The sequence below is a fragment of the Bison bison genome, unplaced genomic scaffold (assembly GCF_000754665.1).
Source record: "Bison bison bison isolate TAMUID 2011002044 unplaced genomic scaffold, Bison_UMD1.0 scf7180017864229, whole genome shotgun sequence".
NCBI lineage: Eukaryota > Metazoa > Chordata > Mammalia > Artiodactyla > Bovidae > Bison > Bison bison.
In genome coordinates, this window is record NW_011494801.1 from 1,181,705 (window position 1) to 1,206,264 (window position 24,560).

At 49.8% G+C, this 24,560-nt stretch overlaps 1 protein-coding gene across 3 annotated transcripts in view; it reads right to left on the reverse strand.

The window, feature by feature from the left end:
* Window positions 1-2,475: 2,475 nt before the first annotated feature.
* The window catches only part of CD247 (CD247 molecule), an 84,101-nt gene continuing 62,016 nt past the window's right edge, over window positions 2,476-24,560 (reverse strand). Inside the window, exons 2-8 of one of the 3 annotated variants that reach the window (XM_010846005.1) lie at window positions 9,162-9,265; window positions 7,934-7,990; window positions 7,288-7,368; window positions 6,708-6,740; window positions 5,911-5,967; window positions 4,334-4,375; window positions 2,476-3,641 (exon numbers count right to left, since the gene is read on the reverse strand). In XM_010846005.1, the coding sequence (XP_010844307.1) occupies window positions 3,576-3,641; window positions 4,334-4,375; window positions 5,911-5,967; window positions 6,708-6,740; window positions 7,288-7,368; window positions 7,934-7,990; window positions 9,162-9,265 (440 nt within the window). In that variant the 3' untranslated portion in view covers window positions 2,476-3,575. Of the gene's footprint in view, window positions 3,642-4,333; window positions 4,376-5,910; window positions 5,968-6,707; window positions 6,744-7,287; window positions 7,369-7,933; window positions 7,991-9,161; window positions 9,266-24,560 lie in introns of all 3 variants that reach the window. The other 2 variants (XM_010846004.1, XM_010846006.1) reach the window with 2 other exon arrangements.

The following is a 24,560-nucleotide window of genomic DNA, read 5'->3' on the forward strand; positions in this document are numbered from 1 at the left end:
ACACAAGCCCTTGATTGACCTGTGAGAGAAATCTTCAAAACTCCCCTCTCACTGTGTATTTGACTTCAGAACTGGCATTGAACTTGACTTCTTCCAAATTGATTGTTTAAACTGCCACGTGCCTCTAGCATTTCTTGCCGGGTCCTGAACACTCATTCTCTGGTGTCCTCTGAAGGGCGGTAATCCTGAATTTGGCCTCTCCTTCTCCTGTCTGATGGGTCACAACTTAGCTCCCTCTGGCTTCTTATAGCCAACATTTAGTGTCTTAATGCAATTAGTTGACTGCCTAAAAAGGAAAATTGGAATCTCAAAATGAATTTCCCAGAGAGAGGGAACTTCAGCCTGTTAACAAGCTTTGGGAGGTGTCCTCTTTAACTAGTGTGTATGAACTGAATCTGTGCATCCCCTTAAATGAGGAGTCAGAGATTGAAAGAGAGCTCGCACTATGGCCTCAAGGTATGCTTGCTGCCCCGAAAGGAGCCCAAATGGAAGACAAATACTGGCTCTTTTCTCCCCTATGTTAAAGAATGCCTCACGCTTTCCCAGTCCACCCTGTCTCATATTTATACCTTGCTTTTCAGTTTGTAAAGTTATTTTCTTAAAACAATTTAAATATGAGTCAGCTATTTGGTAGAGACAGCAGCAGGCTCAGAAGCATGAAAAGGACTTCAGAAAGCAAAACCCATTTGTCACATGCAGATCTGAGGATAAGCACTGTTTTCCACCTGTTTCCCTGTGGTTCTTTGTGAAAAGCTTATGTTCTAACCCACTCCAGGGTTATCTGCCAAGCGAATTCCTCATGAAAGGATGTGAGTTCTCTTACTGCAGCCTTTTCTCTGACGACTAGGGCCACTCTCATCTTGATCTGGTGCTTTGTCCTGCCAGTTCATCCACCCCATCCTCTCCCACTGGCCTCCGTGTAGTTGTCTTTCACAAAGTCCAGTGAGTCCTATACCCCAGCCACCCTGGGCAAGCTCCTGCACCCATAGCTTACAGCCAGCTTTCCTCCTACTTCTTGAGTCAAAATCTTGACAGAATTAGGTCAAATTCTTATTTTCAGGCCAGCCATATGGGTCATACACAGCCTATATGAAACTTAGCTGACCTTAAAACTAGGTATGAGGTTGAGGCTTATTCATGTTGACTAACAGAGGGAAGCTAACTTCAGTTTTTAAGATGCCCAATAAGATGATGAAGCAGCAGCAGCCAAAAAAGAGCTGTCACTTGTCTTTATGAACTGCAGTCAGTGGACGAGCAGCTAAAACAACATGGTATAATTTGCCCCATGACCAGGTTACAGAATTAGGGTTGAGTTTTCAGCCATTCTGTTCCACCTCAGAGATCTTTTCCTTCCACAAACTCTTCCACAGCTTCTGTACCTTGGTGAGCTCTGTCTACACCCTTTCATCAGCGGCCACTCATCCCTGCTTCTGCCTGAGGGTCCCATGTGGATCACAACACTAGCATGATGCAGAGTTCTTTACATGGTGTGGACGAAATCCAGTGACAAAATTTTAAGTCCCTAAGTCTGTGATGATGCTTCTCTAGCCTTCTTGGTAGCTTGCAAAGTGCTAGGTACAGAAGAGGAAGGTGCTAGTTAATACTTGGTGGGTGGAACTCAATTCCCCTCTGAGGCCAGGGTACAGACCGAATGCCTCTGTGAGTTGCCTGGCAGAGAGGCACGTCACTCCTGTCGGAATCCCAAATGCTCAGGGGCTTTTAATAGCCATGGCCTTGCATTTCAATGTCCTTTGAAAATCTACCCAGTATTAATTGGTGGCTTCATGAGTTGTTTTAGTTGCTATGTCACATCCAACTCTTGAGACCCCACGGACTACGGCGCACCAGGCTCCTCTGGCCATGGGATTTCCCAGGCAAGAACACTGGATGGAGTGGGCTGCCATCTTATTCTCCACGGCATCTTCCAATGTCTCCTGCGCTGGCGGGCAGATCCCCACTGAGCCATCTGGGAAGGCTTACTGAGTTAGGGCCTTATAAACAGCCACTACAGTTAAGACAAAATACTGCTGGGGACAGGGTCACTTTTGGGGGCAGAATCTGACCCCCAAAATGTTTTTTTGTCCCTTCCCCATACCTTATAGACAGGTTCTGTGCTGTGGCACTGGCAGCTGTTCATGACCCCCAACACCCTCTCTCTTCCTGACACCTGGATCCTCGGCTGGCCTCTCTCTGGTTCTCCCGCCTGCACCCTGTTACTCCATGCTGTGAGCCCTGCACCCAGGGCTCTCCTATCACCTCCCACAGAAGGCCGTGCCCATCCTGACACCGTGTTGCCCCAGGCACAGCCCCGGGCTGGGCCACTGGATGCATCCTGCTCTCCTGCATGTTCCGGGGAACCATCCTGTTCTCTCCCAAGAATCAGCAGTCCTGCCCCCACTGCAGGGGCAGCAGGTGATTCCTTGATGACTAGATGACCATTATAGGCTTGACTGTCTAAATGAAGCTCACAGTAAAGCATTTTCACTAAAGGTATTTATTATGCAAAAGAGTAAGGCTCTAGCAAACCAGTATAAATTAAGACCGAGCAGAGTGGGTTTCCATCCATGGCCATGTGCCCTTGTATTACACAGCCCTGTTCCAACAAGTCAGCTGAGGCTCTTTTTGTGATGCCACTGTCCTTTGGGATCTTTCTAGGTTCAAGCTATACCAAGTCGTCCTTCAAGGCCTTCCCCATGATGGGTTTGTCTCATTCCATGAGGTGAGCAAGTGGCTGCAAAGAATGTGGTCTTGCTTCTCTCGCTGCCGGCTCACCTCGTTCACCATCTGCAATGACACCGCTATGTTCTTCCATCCCAGACTCTTCACAGCTCGCTTCCCTGTGAGAGTATGGGCTGCTCGAGGGCAAGGCTAGGCTTACTCATCTCTCGGTCCCAAAAGAGGCCCTGGCATACAAGTTCTGCCATGGGGAATGTACACTTGATTGCAGGAGGGCTCCTTCATGCCCCTCCCCAGGCCTCTGGCTCCCCTGCTCCCTTCCCTGACCTACCAGTACCAACCGCTACCTACCCCACCTTCCCCTCTGCCCGCTTCTGGGCCCAATCACCAGTTACCTTGAAATTAGGGGGTAGGGTAACAACTGAAGCCAAATTTACAGCAGGAACAAAGCTACTCAAAAACGGACAGAGCAGTACAGGCTGTTAGGACACGCACTAACATTTGTGGTTTCTCTGAGGACTTTACAAAACACCCTGAATTCAGTTGTGTTTGAGAAGGAGGAGGCCTGACTCCCAGGTAAGAGCCTGGAGCTGCAGGGAGTAGGGCCTGCCCAGTCCCCAGGAAACCAGAAAACCTCAGAACATGCCGCGTTCACAGTGGACTCTTCAGGAAGTGCATGGGGATGCACACTCTCACGGCGTCCAAGGACAAAATTCTGTGTGAGTTTGGAACTGGGTATGACCAAATGTATGACCAACTTGAAGCATCCCATTCATAAAGAGAAATACGTGGGTGGTGGAGAAATGTGAGTGAACTAGGTTGTAAATGCTTTATCCTGTATCTTTAACAATCTGGGCGTCTACAGGTCTGGCCTGTGAGTGCTGAAACTCCAGGAGCTGTTAGCGAGGGGGCAAGGCTTGCATGTGGAGGGCGTCATAGGTGTCCTTGGTGGCTGTGCTGAGTCCCTGGGAAAAACAAATGAGAAAAGAGGAGGAGGTCAGAAGCCCTGTGTGCGCGTGGGCCGGCCGGAGGCCAGCAGGCGTCTGCTGCAACCTGGCCTGCGCCCCCCGCCAGCTCGGCAGCCCAAGAGCTGCCCCGCTGCCACAGCTGGGGGCTCCGTGTTTAGAGAAAGCTAGCTGTGCTCAGTGTGCACAGTACACACTGATTTGCAAAAACTAAGCGCCCGACTACAACACTTTCTATTTAAAGTTATTTTTCTTGATTTGTTTACTTCAGTCTTCTCACCCACCCTATTAGGTGTGAGGATGAGGCAGAGCAAGGCTTCTGCAAGGGCCCAGAGCAGTGGAGAAAGAGGCAGGAAATGGCTTGTTCGGTGTCCTTTACTCAAGACCACACAGCCTCTGGGCGACTGCCACTTGTCTGCCCTGCCCTGTTCCCCCAGGGCTCCCACTGCCTCTTCCTTAGAGTCAAGTGATGTGCTTGAAAGGCTGAATCCCAACCCTGCCTCAGGGACTGACTGGCAGAGCAGTCACTACAGGCCTGAATAGGTGCCCTTGGCTTGCCAAGTTCAGCTGTTGAAGGGCTGGCACTGCCAACAAGAAACACAAGGGAGCCTGACCATTGTCCTGGTTAGATGATGCCATCCTGGGAAGCAGGACCGGCAGTGTAGACCAGAGGCACCACCAGCTGCACTTACCTGGTAAAGACCATCATGCCCCTTGCCTCTTCGCCGCTGGTTCTGTGGGAATGAGACAAGAAAAGGCTAAAAAGTCAGACAGTTGGCAGCAGCCTTCCTGCTCAAGGGTCCAACTTGGAGGGCCCCAGACAGAGCTGACCATCTCCTGGCCAGCAGCCCTGCCCAGGGAGAGAAAGGCCCTCAGGTCACTGGTTAGACCTTGGCCTCCGCAGAGTAAGGTGAAGCCAGGCTCTGTGAGGCCCAGGTTTGCTCTGCCCGGCGCAGAACCTCATCATATTCTTGGATCTGGGCTGCATGGATGCTGGCCACAGTGCCCACTGCTTAGAATAATCAGGCCTCCCTGCAGCTCTCAAAATTCTTGGCTAACAAAATCACTATGGAGGTTCCTCAAAAAACTAGAAGTAGGATTACCATATGATCTTGGAAAACTACAATTCAAAAGGATACATGCACCCCAGTGTTCACTGCGGCACTATTTACAACAGGCCAAACAGGGGAGCAACCTAAATGTTCATCAAAAGATGAATGGATAAAGAAGATGTGGTACATATATATGACAGAATATTACTGTATATATAATGCCGTTTGCAGCAAATGGATGGACCCAGAGATTATCAAACTAAGCCAGGCAAAGACAAAAACCATATGATATTACTTACATATGGAATCTAAAAAGATTATACAAATGAATTTATTTTCAAAACAGACTCACAGACTTATAGAGCAGACTTATGGTTGCCAAGAGGGTAGGGGGAAGGGTAGACTGGGAGTGTGGGATTAGCAGATGCAAACTATTATTGATAAAATGGATAAATTATAAGATCCCACTATATAGTACAGGGAAATATATTCAGTATCCTGGTGATAAACCGTAATGGAAAAGAATATGAAAAAGGATGTATATAATCACCAAATCACTTTAACACAACACTAAATCAACTATATGTCAATGAAATAAATTTTTTAAAAATTCTCATCTAGTCATTTATACTCAACTATGTCATGGGTACAAGCTCCAGCTGTAGAGTCTGTTCAAATTCTGGCTCCCCATCACCAGCTACGTGACCCTGGGTAAGTTACTGAACCTCTTGTGCCTGGAAGGGCACACATGTCTCATCAGGTTATTGTGGGCGTTAAATGAGACCATCTGCCTGGTAAAGCACAAGCCAGGCCAGCTTCGTAGGCATGCTACATATGCAGTTACAGAGGGATCAAACTTAGAAGGGTCAGTGCTCTGTGCTCACCATCTGGAAATTCTTAATCGTTTATGAACAAGGGCCCCACCATCCCAAGTGCTAAACATACTTTGATACACATTAATCACTTGACTATGCTGACAGATTTTACCCTTTTTTGAAAAGCATAGGCCATTTAGAATTTAACTTGATTTTTAATCCTAAAGAGCATCAGTCCCGTCTGAGTACCTTACATACTATCAAGAGATGACACAGCTGGATTAGCCTTTGCCTCTGGTGGCCATCCCATGGGCTTTTGCAGGTGCCAGGAGGAAGGGATGGGCTCTGGGAACACCCCCCACACCTCCCAAGCCTGGGGAACCAAGAGAGCACAACACTCACGTCACTCTTCATGCCGATCTCACTGTAGGCCTCCGCCATCTTGTCTTTTCTTAGCTCCTGAAGAAGAGGACACGAGACACTGGTTTTACCAACCAACATAGAAAGCTGTGGACTCCCCTGCAAAAGGAAACCTCTAGATTCCCAAGTTGGGCGGGGTTCTATATTCAAGGCTCCAACAATCAGCTCCAACCCCACCCTCTTCCCCAGCCCTTTGGAAACCTCTGAGCTGCCAGCCCTTTGCATTGAGCTGAGAAGCTCAGCTTAGAGCCTGAGATAAGACGTGGAGTCCTAGCCAAAGGACACACATGTTGGACAATGCAAGAGCTCACGCGAAGGCCCCAAGATTAGTTGTCTCTTTACATAGCCAACACCATAGGAAGAAGTAGCTCTCTTTACAGTAGGTTACCCCTTGCAGTGGTCCCCCACACACTGATCAACACCCAGGATGGTGAGGTTTTCAACAAGAGGCGAAACTTAGGGACTACTCTGGCTCCTAGGAACAGGAGTCCCTCCCAGGGGCTTGCCCAGCTTGACCTCACTGTCCCTGCTAGGTCCCAACCAGGCTGATACGGGAACTCCAGCAGCAGGCACAGGGGCCAAGAGGGAAGGCAGGCCGAGGGGGCTTCCTACAAGCAGCCACTGCAGCCAGCAAGCCGGTGAGGCGTCATTCGGCCCGGGGAAGTGAGAGTCAAGTCAGGCAAAGACCGCAGAGCGAGGAGCCAAACCTTTGTCTAGAGCCCTTCTCCAGCCCTACCCCCCAAATTTCCAAAGAAAAATATGCCACCTCCTCTACTCACATTATACACGACTTCGTTGGGGTTCTTCTTCCTCTGCTGGGAGAGAGAAGGGGAAGAAGTTAGCAAGGGAGAAACAGGAATCCAGGCCAGGAGAGCTGAGACACCCTCCCTCTGCCCCTTCCACACAGCTGTGGGCGCCTCCTCAGCCCGCGTCCTCCCTGCGCTCCTACAGTCAGCTTAGCCGCCCCGGGGCCTTCATGGCCTCCTGCTCCCTGATGCATACAGATGTGCTCTCACACCCAAGCTGAGCTCTGCTCTTAAGACCCCACCTCGGGCCTCCTCCAGCTGCTCCCTTTCCCACAGGGTGTGCAGTCTACAGCTGAAAAGGCAGAGCTGCTGAGAGTCTGGTATTAGCGTTGCCACATTCATGCTGTGAAGGCCCGTGTGAGGCAGAAAGGAGCCCCGGGCGGCGGCGGAGGACGGGGTGGTGGCCAACGGTCCGCCTGGCCAGGCCTCGCACCTCAAGGTCCAGCATTGTGAAGAGCGCGCTGGCCCCAAGAAGCCCTCTTCCAACTGCCTGGCTGAGCCCGCACACACACTCACACTCACACACACACATGCAAACACAAAAAGGCCCTACCGGTTTCCCCCCCTTCTCAGGGTCGAAGCCCCCTCTCCTATCCAGGACCGCATACTCCTCTCTTCGGCCGACATTCAGCTCCTAGAAGAGGCAGAAATGAGTCAGATGAGAAAGGAAAGCTCAGGAGGATGGGGCAGGTAGGCCAGGGAGTTCTTTACGAGTGATAGCTCACAAAGCAGCAGGGAGCACACAATCATCTCAGAAAGCCTCTCAGAGAACATATTACTGGGAGGGGGGCTGGGGGAGGGATGCATGATCTATTCGATCAAAGTCCCATTGCACGGAGGGAGTGAAATCGCTTCTCCACCGCAGGGAAGATCTGCACTTTCCCTCTCCATCCCCCATCCCTCTGGTCCGTGAAACTGCTACCAGGCGGGGGCTCGCTTGGAGCAGGCACTGACCTAAGTGGGCGCTTGTCGCGCAGCACACCGCCAGGGAGCGGCATCCTCCCAGCACCTCCACGAAGCAGGCAAGGTGACTATCCCCGTTTTACGAGTTAGGAAACTGAGTCCCAGAGAGGTTTTTAACCCTGCAAAGCTGATAGCCGCGGACCAGGCCCACAGCCGAGCCCCTGGCCGCTGTTTCCCCCACGCCCCAGGAGAGGCGTGCACTTCTAGGCTAGGCTCTCCGGGAGAGGCGGACTTACGTTGTAGACCGGGTTCTGGCCCTGCTGGTAGGCGGGGGCGTTGGCACTCCTGCTGAACTGGATGGGGAAGAAGAGAGAAAGCGCTTTACTTTCTGCGCGAGCAGCCTCGCTCCGCTTCTCCACTGCAAACGGCGTGCGCCCTGTCTGCTGGGGCTGGGCCCCTGCGGGACCCCGGGGCGTGAAAGCTTCATTTCTGAGCCCAACTGTCTTTCCTCCTCGCAGGGGTCAAGCGCAGTCACCGCAGGTGCCCCAGCACCCACCCCGGTTTCCGCTCCCGGGCCCGGGCCCTCGCGCATGCGCAGAAGCGCCGGCCTCCCGGGCCGCGCCCACTGCGTTTTGGGCTTTTCTCCCGGCCGCTTCCTCCCAGGGAGTCGGAGGACTAGTTGAGAGGTCCCACCTCCATCTTGACCCCGGCATCCGGGTACACTGTGTCCGTGTGGCACTGTGTTCTGAGGGCCTGGCCCAGGCACCTGGCCTCGCTCTGTTTCCAGTTCATGCCCCTCAGCTGAAACTGCAGGCTCTTGCAGATTCAGAACACTGGGAACCACCTGGCAGATGATCTAGGGCAGCGTTTCTCAAACTTAAGAAAGTAAGACACTGTTTCTTATAATAAAATGTTTTGCTAAAGTCCAAAATCCAAATATATATATATATATATAGGTTAAGGCACAAAAGTCCTAACGACCGAGGTTTCCTCTCCCTTTGCCCACGCCACGGCCACCCCCAGCCCCAGCCCCAGCGCCTCCAAGTACTGCAGGACCTGCAGGGCCCTAGGTGAAAACCGATGCTCTGGGTTAACCTTCCCACGTACGGATGAAAAACGGGTTTGAAGAGAAAAGGCTGGCCAAGCCTGGGTCTGCAATTGGACAGCAGGGTCTGGAAAGAGGCTGCAGGCCCCCACCTCCCTGCTCTTCACTGAAGCATAACCCCCTTTCCTAGCAGAACCTCTCCCTTGAGATGCCTAAATGTTCACACATCTGTATGACTCCTCACTAAAACTCCAGCACCAGCGTACAATCAATTGTACACTCAGCCTCCCACTCTTGTCTGGCTAAGCAAAACATCACCCCCCACCTCTCCAGCCCACCCAGTGTGCACACTTGGTTGGTCTCTGCTTTACCCGTGGATACCAACCACTCATGCTTGAGACTTTCTAAGACCAAGGCCCTCTGAACATCCACCGAGTTGGGGAGTCCATGCCCTCCCCGCAGAGGCCAGGGGCACCAACCTTTGCTCTCAGAAACAGGGCAGTGACAATAACGCCGTAGATGAAGAGGATCCCATCCAACAGGTAGCAGAGTTTAGGATCGAGCAGACCGAAGCTCTGTGCCGCTGTGTCAAGAGATGAAATTGATTAGCCAGGTCCAGGTGAAGGAACATGTCTGCTTGAGCGAGGCAAGTACCATGACAGGTCAAGGAAATCATGATGAAGGCTGGCTGCATTCTCCATACCCCATTTGACCACAACCTCTCTCCCACCTTGGACCAACCTCCGGGGAAACCTAGCCTGCCCCAGCAGTGGACCTGGCACCTGGCAGGGCCACAAAGCCTGGAAGACAGGAAGGAGGCAAAAACTAAGTGGGGGAGGGGAAATTGTCCATTGTGCATATCGTGCAGGAAAACACCCTGTGCTGTTGCCTCCCAGCATGGGAGCCCAGATAGGTGCGAGCCCCGTGTGAACCTCGTAATCTGGAAGCCACCCCAAATTGCCAAGGGGCCCCTCACAGTATGTACCACGCAAACTAAAGTACAATGGGGTCGGGGAAGGAGGTACAGTAAACATTCTGGTTAAACAAGAAAAGCATTTTTTGAAAGCTCACTGCACTGTGAGAGAGGAGACACGGATTTAGCCTAGACTGTTCTTCCTGCCAGGTATGTATGCAGCAACTCAAGTGAAAAACGGAGTGTAGTAGGCGTCTAACTCCACCCCCTGCCTGGTATCACGGAAGCCGCAGTCCCGCGGCCGCAATCTCTCCCGGGCCGAGGGCGCCCTCTAATGGACGCCTGCAGGACTACCTCGGGACTGCTGCTGCTGCTGCTGCTGCCGCTAAGTCGCTTCAGTCGTGTCCGACTCTGTGCGACCCCACAGACCGCAGCCCACCAGGCTCCCCGTAAGGGAGCGGATAACATGGACTTGAAGGCCTCCTCCTCATTAGTTCTGTGATTTGGGGCAAGTTATTTACCCTATTTCAGCTGCCTCTTCTGTTGACCAGGGTGAAAACTATAACATTTCTTTAGTGTTTACTTCGTGCTAAACACCCATTTGATGTAATAACTTGTCAGTCCCTCCCAACAGCGCCAGGTGGACACAGGCAGGGAGAACTTCGGATTTAGCCAGGAGCATTCAGCAAGTAAGAGGCAGGCCAGGAGAGCCCAGGTGGCATATTCCCCCTCCTCCCCCTCCTCCGTCCCCGACCTCCTGGGCCCAGCCCTGCCCTCCCTCTTGCAGGAGCAACGTTTTGGCTTCTGCCACAAGCCCTGGGAGCAGGTGAGTCAGGGCTGCACCCTAGTCCCCAACCCCAGCCCTCTTGAATCCTTCTGTTCTCAACCCTTTGACTCCTTCCCTAACTCGGGACGCTCCACCCCCACCCAGGCACTGATTTCTTTGTAAACGCCCCATAGTCCTTGCTCAGAAACCGTTTTGTCTGTCTGAGTCAAGTCTGAAGTAGGGGATCTGAAGGCCACTCCAGTGTTCTTGCCTGGAAAATCCCATGGACGGAGGAACCTGGCCAGCTGCAGTCCATGGGGTCGCACAGATTCAGACAGGACTGATCACACACACACACACCACACACACTGAAGGCCTGTAAGGAGACAAGCCAGCCCCCAGCAAAGGCCACGTTTGGTGGCCACTCCACCCTAGCTGGGGTAATTTGTTTTTCCTTTTAGGACTGGAGGGGTGTCAGCGGAGATTTATTTGGGTGGTTGAGATTCAGAAAAAGGGTTGGGAGAAAATCGCTTAGTTGCCTGTCACATAAAATGAGAACAGAAAAATTACTGGACAGTAAATTTAGAACAAATAAGGAGAAATATTTCTTGGTGTTGTGCAGAGCCAGTGCAGTGGGGGAGAGGATTTGGCCCCTCCCCAGAGATAAGTAATAGGACCACATTTCTTTTTTTTCTTTCTTTTTGATCAGCAGCATGATTTTATGACCAAAGACAAATGTGCTGTGTGTAGTTTGGTCAAAAAAAGGATGTTAATCGCCGCACACACCCCGGGGTAGAAAACTTCCCTCCGCCAAGTCCAACTGTGACCATGCTAGGAGAATGGAACTGAGGAAGGCAGTGATAATCCAGAAAGTTCCTTGAAGGGACCCAGGGCCTAATTCAGTTGTGTGGTTAATTAAATATTTATTGGGCATCTGCTTGATGTCAGGGGATATTGAAATAGAAAGAACCCTGGATTGGGTATCAGGTGTGTTCTATCAATAGTCCTTCCTCTGCCACTAAGTAGCTATGTGGTTTTGGGCAAGTCACCTCACCTCTCTGGGCCTCAGTTTCTCCATCTGTAAAATGGTGGGTCATCCTGTCTACCTTAAGGGTGTGGTGAGACTCAAATGAGAGAATGTACTGGTAGGTGTTTTTGTAAATTTCCTCCATAAGGATAACATGTCTAGCATTTGAGTAGGGTCTTCTGAGTCCCTGCTCTTTTAGGGCTTATGTCTTAGCTCTTGAGGCCACACCCAGGTTGGAGGGGCTTCCCTTGAACAGCAGGCAGCTTTCCAAGTTGACAACTCAAAGACAGGAGCCATAGACAGTCCTAGGTTCTGGCTCCTTCCCTGCCTCCCCATCCCCAAGGGAGAGACCCGTTTTCCTCCTTCCCTGAGCATCTTGTTTCTGTCCCCACCACATTCAGTCCCTAAGAGAGGTATTCAGTGGGGTTATTTGGTGGCTGTTTTCCTAAACAACAGGAGAACCTGTGTTATTTCACGCTTCCCATCCTCTGCCCCAGATCCACAGCACCCAAGAGAACCCCAGAATTTACACAAGTACCCAGATACTGATTAAGGGTTCTCATTCTCAATCCTGGTTGCATGTTAGAATCAGCCTGGGGTCCACTCTGACCCCAGGTTCTCATTTAATTGTCTGGGGTAGGGACTAGGCGTGAGCATGGGCCAGCGCACAGCAGAGCCGAGATTCAGAGCTGCAGTGTCCCTCAGGCACAGCCTTTCTTAGCAATACAGCTATGCCCTACCACAAGTATAAATTTCACTGCCAAAAAGAGACAAAAAACAAAAGCAAAGCCTCAGTCTTTTATGTGCACTGCAATTTTTGTGTACTTCTCAACAGTGTATTATTGAACTTCTCTAAGCCTCAGTTTCCTCATCCATAACACAGGATAATAATATTAACTGTCTCATTAGGTAATGGTGAGGCTTAATTATCTCAATAAAATAATTAATGCCTGGCATGTATTAATAATAAGTGCTCCATATATCAGCTATTGTTATCACCATGATTTGTTTTTTCCCAAATCACCACCAATATATTTATTTGAGGGAGAAAGGGTCAAATCATGTCAATAATTTTTAAACCAGATAGGATTAGGGACTCTGATCTGCCTAACTTCTGGGTGTTCACAACTGCACAGGTAACCAGAGCATGTTGAGGCGACACCAATTAAACCAAAGAGCACTTGATGGGAGGATGCATTCTGAGCAGTCATGTGATTTCCCATTCAGAAGGTGCTACCTTCATATCAGAAAAGTGGTGCTGAGGAAAATGAAGACAGAACCTCCTAGAACCCAGTATCCTCTTAGCACAGGCCAAGACATGATAGTGACCTGGTGAAAAAGAATCTCACCCTATTTGCAGAGCAAAAGAGCAATGCTCCCAGCTGAGCTGCAAAGTGAAAGCTGGGGGTAGAATCTGACCCTGTGATCCTTTCCCCTCCAATCTGGGCCTCCGCAAACCACTCTGATCCCCTGCACAAGGCAGACTCAGCAAATCTGGGAAGTCAGGAGGATTCTTCCCAGTTCCCCAACCCCAATCCACTGTATCCAGGTCCCAGGGCACAGGGCCAGCCTCTCTGGACCCCCACTTCTGGATGGACACATGACAAGCAGGGGACAGAAGCCCAGCTGGGCTAGGACCCGTCTGAGTGCTGCTAGGCTGCTGTTATCCTATAGGTGCTCCAGGATCAGGCCTCACCCAAGGTGGTCAGGCTGAGACAGAGCAGTTACTTAGGTCATTCCAGTTGCTCCAGGGCAAAACACAACCTGGCAAAAAGGAAGCCTGGAGCTTCAGAAGAGCTGACCCTGAACCTTCAAGTACTTCCTGCAGTGGATCCGGGATTAGAACACAGTCAGCAAGGGGGACCCAGTCTGTGACCTGCGGTTGTTCACCACCATGAGATTTCCTGCCCACAGGCTCACTCCAACCCTCATCACAAACTTGGTGTGGGTCCAGATGCTCAGGGTCAGCCTGAACTGGGAGCCTGGATTCTAGGTGTTGCCCAGCCTCCCTTTGTCGTCCATCCGGTAGGCACTGGAGAAGTGGGCCACAGCATGATAAACTGGAGTCTTCCTGCCAGGTAGCACGCGTGAAATGAAAATAAAAATTGCATGAGCTTTGCTAAAAGAGCTCTCTAAAACTGAGCCAGGAAACCATTAAGAAAGCATGACTTGTGAACATCTCAGCCTGTGTGGAATCTGATCTTTTGACCCAGTGATGTCACCCAGAATACCTGCCAGAAATTCAAGATACTTACTAGACCCTTACCTTAAAGTAACTCATGACGATCTATCTACTTATGGAACCCACACTCCAAAACAACTTGTGATTCCTTAAGGACAAATATTTTCCACCTCATGTTAGAGCCAACCACAGTTCTCAGCAGGCAACTCTTAACAGCTTCGTGGCTTTTTGTCTTCATAAACCCCAGATGCTTTCTCTTCCTTGGAACACTCTTTCAGGGTTACCTGAATCTGCGTCTCCTGAACTGCAGTACTCAAGACCCCAACCAACAATGACAACAAAATAAAGATTCCAGATAAACTCTTTGCCTATTTGTAGGCTCCTGCATGATCGGATGCCTGGAACAGGCCCCGTGGGACCTCCAGAGATCCAGAGGAGGCTCCAGGGGGAACAGGCCTTGTTGGGGAGGGAGACACAATGTGAAATGTTCACAAGCTGCTGTGACTAAGTTTCAAAAGCCAGCAAACAGTAAGAGCTGTGAATTCAGAGCTAGGCAAAAGCTCTGTGTCCTGCAACCAAAGGTGAGGTGCATCTACAGCAGAGAGGTGTGTCTCTCCACGTTTCATCTAAAAATGGTGTGAGTCTTATTAGTGAAAGTGAGCTCGGCCATCTCTATTCACCCTTTGGTCATCTTCATAAAGGCCCAGAGTGTGGAAGTTTCATGGCACTGACCATTAACAGAAAGATTCTGGGTCCCCAGAGGCAGCCTGGAGGCACTAGAGTCTGGTTTTTCTGGACGAGATGTATTTGAATTGTGTTGTTTGTCTGTCTCCCAGGCAGACTATGGGCTTTCCTAAACAGACTGAACAGGACTTATTAACCTGGTCCTTCTGTAGCCCAAATCTACAGACACACACTGATGCCCATCTCCCCCTCCAGCAAATCCTTTTTAGAAGCAGGGCATCTGTCAAACTCCATCACATCCAATTGGCAAGGATACTTCCCATTTGAATCCCAACATGCACTTTTAAAATGACTTCCTGTACCTGATCAAGTTTGATTCTCATGAGAGCCCAGAAGGTGAGCAAGAGGCTATTGCTAGATGCAATTCACTCATTGATAGACTGAGACCAGAGGAGTAGAGTACTTTTCCTGAGGACACCTGCAGGTTAGAGCCGAGCTGGATGGGATACTGAGTCCCCGATTCCAGGTACTCGTCTAACCTCTCTGCCTTAGATGCACCTCACCTTTGGCTGCAGGACATAGAACTTTCACTAAGCTCTGAATTCACAGCTGTTACTGTTTGCTGTCTTTTGACACTTAGTCACAGCAGCTTGTGAACTTTTCACATTGTGTCTCCCTCCCCAACAAGGCCTGGAAAGCACAGATAATGCCTTTTGATTTCACTTGCTTATTTCCCCTCCTCACCTAGCACATACGAGGCCACTTAAGAGGAAAGAACATGAGCCTTAGAGCCAGAAAGCCTAAGATTTAAATTCTGAATCTGCTTCTTACTAGCTTTGTGGTTTGGGACAGCTTTCTTAACCACGCTGAGCTTCAATTCCTCTATCTGCAAAAGGGGTTTATTAAGTCTGACTTCACAGGGGAGTTATGCAAATGAAATGAGATACCAGTGTGTGGGGAAGTGCCCTGTCTGGTGGCGCGTGCTGAATCCAGGGTCTCAGGTGAACTTCTCCACCGTGATAAAGGCTCTGAAGGTACAAGCAGCAGCAGGAGTAGACCAGGGCTCCCCACTCCTTCATGCCAAAAAAAACCTGGGCAGTTTCCCCACCTCAAGATGGAGCAACCCCTCTTTCAGTGTATATGAGGATAAAACCAGACAATGCATATATGGAAAATGCCTGGTGTACAGCAGGAGCTCAATAGTGGGTGGACAGCCTGAGAACTCCTGGCTTCACCAGATGGTGACAAGCTAACTTACATGTGCACTGTGTTCAGCTTAGCCCTTGAGTTATCTGGTTTAATCCTCAGAACAACTCTGTATGATACGGGAAGAATGATGCCGCTTCTATTCAGACGAGGAAATTGAGTCTCAGAAAGATCACTCAGCTAAAGAGTTCCCAAGTTTTATCTGATGCAAAGTCTCTCCACTCTATCTGGATGCTTCTGGAGTTTTCTCCTCTAGAGAGCTTCCCACCTTTTATAAGAATTTCTTCTCTGATACCCCCAGCCTCTGCTTGAATATCTCAGGTGACAGAAAGCTCACCACCCATCAATTACTTGTGGAGAGCTCAAATTTTCAGAGCTTTTAAAAAAATAGCTTTGGTCCTAGATCTGCTTCCAAAAGCACAAAGAACACAAATTCTCCCACATCTAGAGGGACTGTAAAATCCCGCCCATGTCCAGCTTGTCTCCCCCTTAATAAGAAGCACTTTAACATCACAGCAAGAACAAAGCCTCTGAAGGCAGACAACTTGAGTCTGAATCCTGGCTCTGCTGTTTAACTAGCTGTATGAATATGGGATAATCATAGCTACCTCCCAGGGTGTGTGAGGTAAGTGGGATGGGCTGGTGAGCTCTCAGTACGTAGGACCTAATGGTATTGATTCTACTAGCCTACAGTTCAGGTAGGAGCAGACAGCTTCCAAGCCTCCTCAACTCCTTTTGCCACTCCAACCTTGAGCTCAGGGTCTGGCTGCTGCCCAGCTGCACCTCCAGACTCAGATGCAACTGGGGATGACATTGCAGGCTAAGAATTTAGAAAACAGGAAGTCATGTGTGTTCAGGAAGGCAGTGGCAGCAGTCATGGGGTGCCTGTGCTGGGTGTGATGCCCAGCCCGTCCACCGCAGCACCTCAGGCATCCAGACCTCCCCTCCGGGGAGTGGCTCTTTCATTGAGCAACTAACTTTCACTGCAGCAGGGAAAACCTAGGCTAGACTCACAGGATGATAGCTATAACCACTTTTGTGCTAGGAAGCACGTGTGAGTTTTCCCATTTGATGACTTTACAGCTGGGGAAACTGAGACTCAGAGATGTTTAATAACTTGCCTGCGGTCTAGAGCCAGGGTTAAACCTAGATCTATCTGAATCCATAATCCAGACACCATGTGGTCCAGAGTCCTAACCACCAGTTGGTTTTATCCTTGGACGACTTACTGGTCTTCAGGGATGGGGAGAAAGGATCCTCACCAGGCTTTGGAGACCTTCTTTTTCAGAGGATCCAGTAGGTGATATCCTAACTTCACAAATGGCCTTCTTTCTTTGAGAAGGCAGAGGGCTGAAAGGCCTATGGGATTAACAGCTATAGCTGGCCTACTATGAAATGTGAGACCAGCACCCACACTGGCCAGCGCCTAGAGAGGCTGATCCATTTGGGACCATCCTAACCAACTTGACGTACATCATTGATTAGTACCAGATAATTTTTAAAAATTTTCTTTTCTATTGGATATAGTTGATCAGTAATCCAGCTCTAGTTTAAATTGTATTTACTTTTGTGTTGTTGGCTGTGCTGGGTCTCCGTCGCTCTGTGGGCTTTCTCTGGTGGTGAGCGGGGGCTAATTGCGGCATGCAGGCTTCTCGTTGCAGTGGCTTCTCTTGCTGCAGAGCACAGGCTCCAAGGTACACAGGCTCCAGCAGATGTGGCACATGGGCTCAGCGGTGGTGGTGCTCGGGCTTAGTTGTCCTGCGGTACATGAAATCTTCCGGAACCAGAGATTGAAAAAATGTCCCCTGCATTGGCAGGTGGATTCTTAACCGTCAGACCAACTTTGTTTCCGTTAAGGGCTGAATTCAGTTCAGTTCAGTCACTAAGTCGTGGCCGACTCTTTGCGACCCCATGAATCGCAGCACGCCAGGCCTCCCTGTCCATCACCAACTCCCAGAGTCCACCCAAACCCATGTCCATCGAGTTGGTGATGCCATCCAACCATCTCATCCTCTGTCGTCCCCTTCTCCTCCTGCCCCCAATCTTTCCCAGAATCGGGGTCTTTTCAAATGAGTCAGCTCTTCTCATCAGGTGGCCAAAGTATTGGAGCTTCAGCTTCAACATCAGTCCTTCCAATGAACACCCTCAAAATTCATATGTCCTAACTCCCAGTACCTCAGAATGTGAGTGTATTGGAGGTAGGCAGCCAGCATAATTTCTGACTTCTGAGAAACTGTAAGGAGGGAGCATATTGCATGTAAGCAAGAACCTAGCACAGTGCCTGACACATAGTAGGTACTCAAAACACCACGATAGGCCATTGTTATTAGGAGATGCAGGCATGGTGCTAGGCAGTGAGGAGCAAGCAAAAACACAAATAAATGGCTTCACCGTCATGCAGGGAGGCGAGAAAGTAAACAGATCTTCCCACCAAGAGAGACGCACGGGACGCTGAGGACAGCCGAGGGAGACGGCGCCCGTGCTCATCAGCACTCTGGGAGGAAGCAATGACAGATCGTGACCGCCCTTGGTAAGCAGAATCCACATTTCAGCTCTCTCCATTTATTACACCTTCCCAGTGGCCCCTCAAGGCCAGCAGACAAGTATCTCATTTTAGTGGACAGCACTTACTCTGCGCCAGGCAGTTATAAACAAGTTATATGCACATGTATATATATATACACACACACAGAAAGTGCAGTATCTGTGTATATGTGTATATATATCTACATGTTTTATTGCTATTGTTTAGTCGCTAAGTCATATCCGACCCTTTTGTAACCCCATGAACTGTTAAGCTGGACAGATCTTACTTGCTCCACTTTGCAGATAGAGTCTGAAGGTCAGGGAGGTGAAGTGACTCCTGAGGTCCCGTGGTGCATGTCGCAGGGCCAGGAGGAAGCCTGGAGGAGAGGCCAGGTCTTGCCAGGCCTTTGTTCTTTCACACATAGCCCACAGCCCTCACAGTATGCTCTTAAACATTAGCACCATTTAAAAGAAATCTGCTCTAGAACAAAACCCTCATGTAAAAATTCCGGGTGGGATTTTGCCATTTCTTTGAGACTTTAATTTATTCTGTTAGTCTGCAGATAAACCCTCACAGTATGCAGAGATATTAGCACATTTTTACATTTATTGATATTTATTACATCATTATCTGCAGGAGCAAAACAAAAAGACATAGAAGAAGACAAACAATGTAAATGTCCACCAGCTGGAAACCAGATAAATAAATCTCGGTATATTTATGTAAAGCAGTTCAAATAAACAAACACAACAGACAGTTCTGTATGTGCTGCTATGGAAAGATCTTCAAGATACTTAGATTAAAAAGCAAGCTCTGGAATGATGTGTACGATATTTATGTATGAACAAGAAAAGGCATATTACATAGCCTGCATATGTGTGCGCATGATCAGTCACTCAGTCACGTCCGACTCTTTGCAAACCCCTGCACTGTGGCCCGCCAGACTTCTCTGTCCATGGGATTCTCCAGGCAAGAATACTGGAGGGGGTTGTCATTTCCTCCTCTAGGGGATCTTCCCGACCCAGGGATCTAACCCTCTGCCCCTGCGTCTCCTGCATTGGCAAGCAGATTCTTATCAGTGAGCCACCTTGGAAGCCCAGATACACATATATGCTGCTACTGCTAAGTCGCTTCAGTCGTGTCCGACTCTGTGCGACCCCATAGACGGCAGCCCGCCAGACTCCCCCGTCCCTGGGATTCTCCAGGCAAGAACACTGGAGTGGATTGCCATTTCCTCCTCCAATGCATGAAAGTGAAAAGTGAAAGTGAAGTCGCTCAGTTGTGTCTGACTCTGTGTGACCCCATGGATTGCAGCCCACCAGGCTCCTCCGTCCATGGGGTTTTCCAGGCCAAAGTACTGGAGTGGGGTGCCATTGCCTTCTGCACATGTATACTTATACATAAAAACGTATCTGGATGGTTTATGTTTAGGATGATGAACAAGTTCTGGAAACATTCGTGATTATGATAAATCTCTCCTTTTAGGACTCTTTAGCTTCTGTAAACACGGCTTATCCTTTTTGGTGTACAAGTTTTGTACACAATTTGTTAAGTATACTCTCTTTGTTTGAGAAGAAACCACTGACCAGGAGAAAATATTTTTGAATCACACATATGAAAGAGGATTGAGTCCTGAATATATAAAACTCTAATATCCATATGGGAGATGGGGAGGGAAATTGCTCTGTATCATGTTTGTGGTCATGGTTATGTGAATCTATCCAAATCTTACAGCTCATAGAACTACCCACCAAAAATAGTGTATTGTTAATTATTTTACTGTTAAGTCTGCAATTTTAAAAAATTAAAAATTTATGACAGTAAAAAAAAAATTCTAGAAACAGATAGTGGTGATGGTAGACAACATTATGAATGTACTTCATACCACTGAATCGTACTCTTAAAAAATGGTTAAATGGTAACTTTATATGACTTATAATTTACCACAATAAAAAAGTATCTATATCTATCTATCTACCTACCTACCTACCTTCCTATATATTTGGATTGCTGGATACACAAAATACATTATTCACAGTAACTCTGGAGAGGAAGGAGTTGAGGGAGAGTTTGGGAAAATCTTACTTATTTTCTACTTTGCACCCTTTTAGGTTCTTTGAAACTTTGTGATAATATATTACATTTATAATGTTAAACCAACAAAAACAAATGACATGAACCCTTAAATAAGTCCATGTTTGTGCAGCACAGTTCTAGGCAAGCAGAAAGTGGAGGGAGGGATACAGACTTGTCCATCTAGCAAAGCACCTTGAACTTGACTGTGGCTCAATACATTTCTGGTGATGACTTACTGGGGTTTGGAAGTAATTCAAATATACAGAAACGTTCACTCTAATGGTATTTTAGGAAATTTTAATACCTTTATGCATAAACATAAAAACAATTACTCCTGATGGATAGCACAGTCATAAGTGAAAGTGAAGTCGCTCAGTCGTGTCCAACTCTTTGCGACCCCATAGACTGTAGCCTACCAGGCTCCTCCGTCCATGGGATTTTCCAGGCAAGAGTACTGGAGTGGAATGTCATTTCCTTCTCCAGGGGATCTTCCTGACCCAGGAATCAAACCCGGGTCTCCCACATTGCAGGCAGACACTTTACCCTCTAAACTACCAGGAAAGTCCACAGCACAATTATAGTTGCTGTTATTATTATCAGTGCTGCAGAAAAGAGATACCTTCATACTCAAGTTCCTCTTTGCCCTATCCTTGACACAAGCACCAGGCCAGCAGGTGAAAGCAGCTCTGACCCACTGCCCCGCTCCACTCAAGCCACTGCCCCCGGGAATCACGCACCTAAGAAGCCAAGCAGATTTCAAGGCATCAGGAGCTACGCTACCAGAATAACCCCAGGGAGACCATCAGACCGAAGGGAGCCAGAGAGGCCATCTTTGAAGCCTTCATCTGCCCTCTGGGAAGGCTCCTACTGACTCCAGGCAATTGAGGCTAACTTTTCCCGGCTTGCACACCATCCGTAGCAAAAACCTATGTATCTATCTGCTTGACTGATAGCCCCTCCAGCCAAGGAGCTCCCTGAGCCTGGGGCCATGCTTGGTCCACTGCTATAGGCCCTGTGCTAGGCTCCTTTGGCTACACGGTGGTAGGTTGGGGGCAAGTGGCAGGATGAGGTCTGCCTACCAAGCTTAGCTTCTCCCAGACTGGTCAGAGGAAATGCTATTTTGATTTGAAATTATACATACTTTATGGGGCAGGGTAAATTCTCTGCGATTTTAGAGGCAAACCTGAGCCTTCATGAGGCCAAGTTCACTGTCCCCTATCTGGGGTCCCTCCTGGAAAGGAGATGGAAAAAAGCAGTGGCAGGCTTCTGGAACTTCTCCTGAGGTGGTCGTGCTCACTTACCCCTGGGCCCTGGCCACCCAGCTGTGCCAGGGGTGGGCCCTACCCTCCGCTGTTACAACCCACCAAGTGCGTTCAGAGGCTGGGCTCTTCCCTCCAACCACACACACCCAAAGCCCAGGTGTGCAGGACCCCAGCCTAAGGTTACCAACAGAATTCATGAAGAATAGCCCTGCCCCAGAGGAAGAGGAGCTTTGGACTGTGCGCACGCGCACGTGTGTGTGTGTGTGTGTGTGTGTGTGTAGGGGATCTTAAGGTCCTTCCCCCCGAGGCCAGGGTGGGCTCTGGGCGCTCACGCCTCTCCGTGCGGTTACTGGGAGCAGCAGCTCCACCCCTGGGCCCACAGCTGTCTCCTAGCTCGAGGTTTCCTGTCGAGCTCAGCCATCCAGGGCCTGGGTTATCACCGGAGATCTCCCTTCTGAACTTGAACTGCTCACACACTCTCAGGCACCCGCCCCCACTTGCGGTCCCTTCCCCCTGAACCGCACCGCCCCCGGCCTCTGCGGGGAAGTCGGCTGGGCTGGGAACGCTCGGGGTGGGGGTGGGGGACAGCTGGATCCGCTCTGGACCTGGGGGCCGGGGCCGCAGGGGCTGTGTCCCGGTCGCCAGGGAGAACTGGCCGAGGGTCAGTTCTCAGTCCCTGAGAGGCAGGGACCCGCCAGGCCCTGCGGGGTGAGGAGGTGGGGAGAGCACGCACAGATCAGGAGACCTGGCTCTGGTCTCCGAGAGCGTTGAGCGCGTGTCCACAGTCCTAAGGCACTGAGGACCGGCCGGGGCCTTCCGGAAGGCCCAGAAGAAGAAAGGCCCTCTGGAGACAGAAGCCTCCCCCACGGAGAGCCTCCAGCCTACAAGCTCTGCCCGCCCTTCTCAGAGATCCAGCAGGAAGCTCAGAGGTCTCTCGGTTCTCACAGTGAGGGGTACTCCAAATGTCAAAAGATGCCGCTGGCAGATTCCATAGCTGCTTTCCCTTTGGAGCCCTGACACAGGGTAAGCAGCCAGGGCTGGATTTTACGCGCCCCTCTGCCGGGGCAGCACTGTGTGGAGCTCTGGGAATCCACAGGTGGACTGCCCCTGTTGGGGTATGTTCTCTCCCACCCAGCCAAGGAGTGAGGGGCCATGTGGGGAGGGGAGGGCCCCAGGAGGCTGCCCTTGTCAGCTTCTCCTGGTTTTTTCCCACATGAGCTAACCTGGTTGCAGGACAGGGTATTATTCTGACGGAGGACAGAAAAAATAATTGAGCTAGCTCCTAGGTGAGGAGGGGTTGTTTTACTCCTCTTGACTGGCAGCGGAGCCGAAGCTCTCAACAGTGCTTGCCGGTTTGGTCTGGGGCCTGTGTCAGAATCACTCCAGAGTGGCTGAATTAGTCTCTAAAGGAAGATCCAGGGATCTACATTGTAACATGATGCCCTGTGTCTCGTGCTTCACTTCAGGCCCTGTTGCCTTCTGGGTTGATTGGGTCTGGAAGATCTAGGAATGCATCCAGCCCCATCTGAGCATTTGTGGACAGGTTGCTCCTTAAAGGAAGGCAACCCCAGGGCTCTCTGTCGTAGACACAGAGCAACCCCACCAGGACCAGTACCCCCACACTCTGTTGCTGTTATCAGAGAAACCCATCTCAGGTTACCTCACATTCCATTGTGCCGGTGTGTGATCTTACATGCACATCATGCTGTCCCTGACATGGCTGCCTGGAGTTCTGCTAACAAGGACAGTCCTGAAATATCTTTTTATCCTTCTGCTGCTGCTGCGGCTAAGTCGCTTCAGTCGTGTCTTGACTCTGTGCGACCCTAGGGACAGCAGCCCACCAGGCTCCTCTGTCCATGGGATTCTCTAGGCAAGAATACTGGAGTGGGTTGCCATTTCCTTCTCCCTTTATCCTTTTAGTTCCAGTTTTTCCACATCCAGTCATTTGCTGAGGACCAGCTTGCTGGCTGCTGGGACCTGCCTGGGTAGCTCTTATATCCACCTGTGTCTTGGGAGATTTTGAACAGCTGGCATGAGATGCCATCCTGGGTGGCGCCAGGAGCTGGGGTGGGCCGCTCACACTGCCCAGCACTCTTAGTGCGGGCCTCTGCTCTGGGCACTAGAGTCACAGCTCCTCTGAGCAGTTTAGGGGCCCTGCTGGTTTGCTCAGGGCTGTGTGGAAATAGGATGGGGAGCCTGGGCACCTTGAAGCCTGCTTTCATCCCTGTTGCAGGATTAGTTGATGAGAGAGAACAAGTCCAATTTTCCAGGACAGACCAGGACAATCCTCAAAGGAAAAATAATGTGGCAGCCAAAATGGAGCTGGCGTCTCACCCTTGAATATTGCCACTGATTTATCCTGTACGGACAAAGGGCGAAAATCACCTACCATCCCTGGAAGATGAGAAGTGCTGTGAGTTGAAGCGGGGAGCCTGGGAATGTAGGAGCAAGTGTGATCTTGTATATAAACAGGCACTCAAGAGTTTTCCAGAATGCTGCCCATAGCTCTCCACCCAGATCCTGCCTTTCCCCTTCCCTCTAGTAATCCTTTTCATGCCTTTCTCAGCTCCCTTGTTCCTCTCAGGCTCCCTTTCCAAAAAGCTGCAGCCCACACCAGCTCCCACTGCAGTCATTATTTTTTTAGTACAAAGAGCACTTTGTTACTCTCACTGTGTCTAAAGGATTCTTTTCTACTCAGCTAATGCATGTTACTCAGGGGTAAAGAAAGAGCCTGGCTTCTATTTCTTTTGATTCTACCATGTAGAAAGCCCAGTGGTAGGCATCACCAGGACTCAGTCGTTACATAATTGCTTGGATGATTAAGAGGCTGATTGATTGATAACTATTAATGCATAAGGATGAGATGGTTGGATAACATCAGCAATTCAATGGACATGAGTTTGAGCAAATTCCAGGAGATAGTGAAGGACAGGGTAGCCTTGCATGCTGCAGTCCATGCAGTCGCAAACAGTTGGACCCAACTGAGCAACTGAACAACAACAATGATGCATAAGACACATGAATTTTGCCCCTACATTTCAAAGAACCTAGGGGTTGGAAGAAGCCTGAGAGACTGTCTTTATGGGAGTCTGGGCTAACACCATTACCTAAGGTGGGTGACCTTAGGGAAACTATTTCACCCTTGGTTTCTTCGCCTCCAAAATAAGGCTGTTCATATAACAATCACTATGGTTCCCTCCAGCTGTGATCCATGTTCAAGCTAGTCATTAGGAAA